Below are 5,465 nucleotides of genomic sequence, written 5' to 3' on the forward strand. Positions count from 1 at the left end.
GATAGATATATATAATATAATTATATATATATATATGTGTGTGTGTGTGTGTGTTTGACCATCATCATGTCCTTTTTTTACAATATCATGGGTTTCATTTTTTTGTCCTGATTATCATGTAACATATGCTTGTTTGTACGGATGCAATGGTTTAATTCAACTACTACGTACTCAATCGTCCATCTCTGATGTTCAACATCTAGGGTCAAACATTGCCCACGTTTTGGTACGATGATTATGTCTCAGATCGCCTGATCTGCGACCTGACGCATGCGGAAGGGGATCTTAACGTATCGAGCAAAGAAGAGGTATGTACATAAAATCTATAATAGTTAAAGCACGGTCATTGCCATCACATGATCAATTTATCAATAGAGAAGGTTAGCATAAAGTGTGAAGTACGTTTCGTATTAATTTGTTGGATCTGGGACTTTCAATTATCATAGTATTTAGAAATGAGGTATGATTGTTAATGTAGTATATCGCAGGCCCAAAATAATCCTCTGATCATATTAGACATGTATAGTATATAGAACAACTTTACTAGAGCCCCTGACCGTGTACGGGTCCGCCTGTACGATGTGTTGCACCTGTCAGAGTAAGGCATAGTAGACCCATCAAGATCAACGAGTATGCGTAAGCACTCCAGCCGTCCCGTGATGAATAATGAATTTCGTTGTCTTCTCTTCAGCTAATCGAACAGCTAGATGAGATGGACAGGAAGGACGACAATATGCGACTACCAAGCATGCAGGTCAAGACTATCAATCAGACAGGTGTTGGTTCTACATTAAACACATCCACGAGAAAATGGTTGAAACACCAACTAATGCAAGGCCCCTACATGGTCCCCTTTCCTGCGAACTATACGACGTACGTGCCCGCTTTGCAACAAAACCTCGGAGTGTGCAGCTTTTCTACTGGAGCGTACCTTCTACCTCAGGTATGTGCTTTTGTTCTGTCGTTGTGCAGCGCCATCATCAGTGGTACAATTGTGCAGCCACATGAGGATGGCTCTATAAAATCAAATCGAGTGGAATTGAATTGAATTGAATAGACCTGCATTGTGTCGAATTGAAATGAATGGGTTTCAATGGGCTCGGATCGAATTTGATGAAATTGGATTAAATTGAACAATATTTGATTGAATGAGGTTGTATTGGATGTGATGGGATGGGATCGGATTGAATTGAGTTGAATTGTATTGAATTAGATGGAATTGGGATTGAATTGAATAGTATTTGATTGTATTAGGTTGTATTGGATGTGATAGGATGGGGTCGGATTAAATTGCGTTGAATTGTATTAAATTAAGTTGTATTCAATTGTATGAGGCTGGATTGCATATGATGAGACGTAATCGGATGAAATTGGGGTTAATTGGATGGAATTGGATAGGATTGCATTGTATTGATTGAATGAAGTCGAATTGGATGGGATGGGATCAAAATCGACTGGATTGGATTGAGTTGGCGCGACGGAGATGAAAGTGCCAGTGAGTAACCATGGACATACTATTTCGTGTTCGGTTCTGAATAGATTTATGTGTCACAACAGGCCTTGGAGGAATATCGATTTTTTGATGTGATGTAATTTTCTCAGGTCTTTTGAATGAGTAGCCTAACAATTGTCGACTAAATATGGCCAATGCGCTCCAGCCCATAGCCAATGTGCAAGTAAACCATATTTTTGTATCTGACAACCTCATAGTACGTCGGCCACCTTGAAAACTGAACATTAGAAAAGCCGACGCCTTACCTGCAAACATTGGTTTTGTAAGCTTGACCCTACAGTCCCACGTACCATTAGTCAGAATGGCGCAGAAAGAATGCTGACATGATTGCAGAGCTCATTCGAAATCAATGAATGATCTCTGATCAATACTCTATATTTAATCTCCCGACTTCTCCTGCCAATCCTGCAAACTTGTCTGTGGCAACTACAGAAAGGCAATGTTAGGCACAAGGCCCACCTACATATGCTGGCGTGGCTACGGAGTATAGGAATATTATACAGCATTGAGGATGGCTCAGCCATTGGCGTCGTTCGACACGGTGGCCTGATACCAGGGGATAAGGACATGGTATGTTTGTATATTATGGTGTGTGATGATAAAATGGTTCGAGATTGTATAATGTTCTGTGACATATCGTAGTCTCTGAAAATAGCAAGGTAGTGCGCGAAGACATGCTCAATACTCTGGTATCAGCGCCTATCACGGGGTACTTCAATGGCAATCTATTTTGTTGGATAACATAGAATGTTATAAACTTCTAAGTAACAGCTAGTGATCGTCTTATACTTTGATGTGTCGCGAGTTGGTATGTCACGAGTGACGACTGCCATGCCCCCAACAAGATACTATAGTAGACAATTCGACAATCAATATATTTGTCATCTAGCTTAATGTCATGATGGCACATGTTTTCGCAGGACCTACAAATCTCCATGTGGGATAACCGCAGGCTGTTGGAGAAACTGGGGTGCTACTCCTTGGCGGCTGTCAGGTGTGTATATAGTGTGGCAATGCGAGGAAGACATACTTCGATTTATAAAGTTCGTACACAGATATACACCTCAATAATATACAACCATCGCAAATAACTTGCATTCTTAAGCTCGTGCTCTTCGCCTCTCTTCGTATGTATAGAAAAACTTTTTTTAAATTTTTTCGTTTCCATAATGTCTGGTGCAACAAACTGATGCCACCTCCACCACTACTACTGACAGGATACACGATCTGCCGCGATCGTCACGGCGAGCTATTGAAGAACAGTGCAAATGCGAGTGCCGCCCGTCTATGCAGTGGACCAGAGATGAACTCGATCAGTACACCAAGGTAGTCCAGATAGATTGTGGATGTATTGCTGACGCTCAACTGCTGGTTTGAATGTCGTTTCGTAGTATATATCGACTCTCAGGAGGGCACTTGCATGCCTGCAAGAGTGGTTCCCAGAAGCCATCTCTAGGTTTCATGTTGAATGATCCAGGTGCCCCGGCGTATTGGTGGCGATGAGCTGCACGATTGTAGTGGTAATGCGTACTAGCTACGTAACAGACCACGTTGTCATATAGCAGACACCTTTCGATACCCTAGATCACGGGCGTGAGCTTAAAGTACGCGCTTGTCAATAGACAAATTGCGCAAGTAGACATGTTCCATAGATATGCAGCACGTCTCTGTACAACTGCCAATTTCGCGGAGGAGTAGACTGTACTATTCCATGACCTGCGCCGTATAAAGGTTTTTCCCCCGCCATTGAATACAGGACAACGCCGAAAAGGGCTATGACGCGCTGGCGTGTGAGATCTCCAAGGGCAAGCATCGCAAAACAAAGCTGAAGACACTGTGCCAATGCATGTGCCCTAAGCGCATGTTGCAGGTACATAAATGATCATTATGTTTTGGCTTTCTCTATTTATCTTTTATGTCATATATCGAACAAACCATCCCAACTGTTAGCTGATGTCTCCAATTGTGCAAATTAAGAGAGTCTGGGTGTACTTTACTAGAGCCCGAGCTTACATTGTGGGTGGCGGAGGCTTTTGTACAATTTAAAATATATATATTATGCCTTTTGTTGGTACTGCATTCGGTGGATATTTGTGCCTGTTCGCGACCATAGTAGTGGCAACAAATGTACAAGCGTACGGTTCGCGAGAGAATCCGCTCATGATTGCATGCAGTGTATGGATGTTTACGATTCTGATGCGCATGTACATATGTAGAGCTAAGATTGCGTATCACTTGTTCAAGAAACCATGGAGGGGTAATTGACGCCTAAGTACTCAAATCTATTGTGCTATTCATTTCATCTATCATTTAACAACAGAAACTGCAACAGAAACTCGACAGCGATCCCTACTACAGATATCTACACTTCAACAGTTGCTCAGCAAGCACAAGGATAAAGAAGCTGATTACCTACATGTTAGTCTCAAGGGACAAAGTAGGCTTGCCAGTGAGCATCAGCATCAAGCAGGATACCTTGAAGAAATTCGCACTCATCAAGTATGGTGGGAAAAAAAGGGATTTGTCCTGTGGTGTGTATACCTCAAGCAGGGCTAAACTTTATCGTACTACCAAGCAGGTGTGCTGTGTGTATGAACGTCTCACGCCCTTTCAATCCGATCAACGCGTCAATCAACACTAGCTCATATCTTTCACCGCTAAGAGCTAAACTGTGCATGGTAGTGTTCCACTTAACGTATACTGATAGCAATCTATCAGCGACAGGGGAGGGCTTCTGTATCTTTTGAGACATTTTCTATTGACAAGCCATTTATAAACATATATTGCACTGTCGATTTCATATTCTCACATTGTATGGTTACCTAAGTCCACGCTCTAACATTGCCGGTACACAGATTGCGATACTACGCAGGAGGGAATCCAGAGAACAAACGCCTAGCATGGATGGACGTGAAAATCAGATGGCATTCACTGTATTCTGACTACTGTGCTTGCCAGGTATCGCCTATATTGTATTGGATTATCTCGCTTACTTGATTGCCTTCAAAATTTGTCAATTGAATGAAGATTAAGACCGTTTCACCTTTTGCTTAAGTTTTCTCTCTTATTGGTCTCGAACACTGTGTACACGCCTTTAGCTTCAAACTAACATAACAGTATGTAGTGTGTAAAAATTAAGTTTCCTCTAATACCAAACGCTGTGTACCACGAGTCTCGGGTTGTATCTTAACGGCTTTTATTCTGCACCAATTGACTGTTCCCTCTACACGAATATGTGCAGGTGGGGCCTCATGAGCTTGGTATGTGTACTAAGGATATGATCCATCGACTACACCACCAGTATGGCAACTTCTTTCTACCACTAGCGCCTTGGGCGGAGGAGGATGTGAATAGGTGAACAGATACAACAAATAGGTCACTTGTGCATACTATTGTTTCCACCATTCAATTAGCCAAGTACGAACTCATCTTGTATGTATGATGGGTGGGGCATAGTGTTCAATGAAATATGGTTGGACTACGCCCTTGGTGCAATAGCACTGTTGCTTGTGTTGCTTGGGAACACTGTAATGTTATTATGCATGACATCCATAGGTAGGGCTTAGGAGTACTTATCTCAAAAAATACATCGAATAATTTGACTATCTAGTCATTTGTAGATTGTTCGATCGAACAGGTGCTTTACATTTGCACTCAAACCCATGCCTCGTGTTGCTATTGCGCCGATTTCGTTCCAGGTTGACGGTATTCTTTACTTCTTCTTCGAGTATAGATGTTACTTGATATGCTACGTATATATATAAAAATATGCGTGGTTGTATGTGCCTCTATTCTTCAATGTACGGGAAAAAAATTGCCTTGTACCGCTTAGATAGAAATTTGTCACAGTACGTGGATATAATGCCGTATGTCGTACTCAATGTTTATACACAGCATAAGCGTCTTGAACTATTTTGCCACTGGGTACCTCCACATTATGTTGTTGATACTA

General features: G+C 41.8%; 1 protein-coding gene across 1 annotated transcript in view; it reads left to right on the forward strand.

The window, feature by feature from the left end:
* SARC_05099 (hypothetical protein) overlaps window positions 1-4,871 on the forward strand; it is a gene marked incomplete at its 3' end in the record, with an annotated part of 5,937 nt that extends 1,066 nt beyond the window's left edge. The window contains exons 2-9 of the mRNA XM_014301052.1: window positions 204-308; window positions 692-943; window positions 1,946-2,083; window positions 2,434-2,507; window positions 2,731-2,884; window positions 3,270-3,383; window positions 3,872-4,012; window positions 4,755-4,871. Of these exons, the coding sequence (XP_014156527.1) occupies window positions 204-308; window positions 692-943; window positions 1,946-2,083; window positions 2,434-2,507; window positions 2,731-2,884; window positions 3,270-3,383; window positions 3,872-4,012; window positions 4,755-4,871 (1,095 nt within the window). The remainder of the gene's footprint in view (window positions 1-203; window positions 309-691; window positions 944-1,945; window positions 2,084-2,433; window positions 2,508-2,730; window positions 2,885-3,269; window positions 3,384-3,871; window positions 4,013-4,754) is intronic.
* Window positions 4,872-5,465: the final 594 nt, after the last annotated feature.

This window comes from Sphaeroforma arctica, assembly GCF_001186125.1.
Source record: "Sphaeroforma arctica JP610 unplaced genomic scaffold supercont1.313, whole genome shotgun sequence".
In the NCBI taxonomy this organism is placed as follows: domain Eukaryota; class Ichthyosporea; order Ichthyophonida; genus Sphaeroforma; species Sphaeroforma arctica.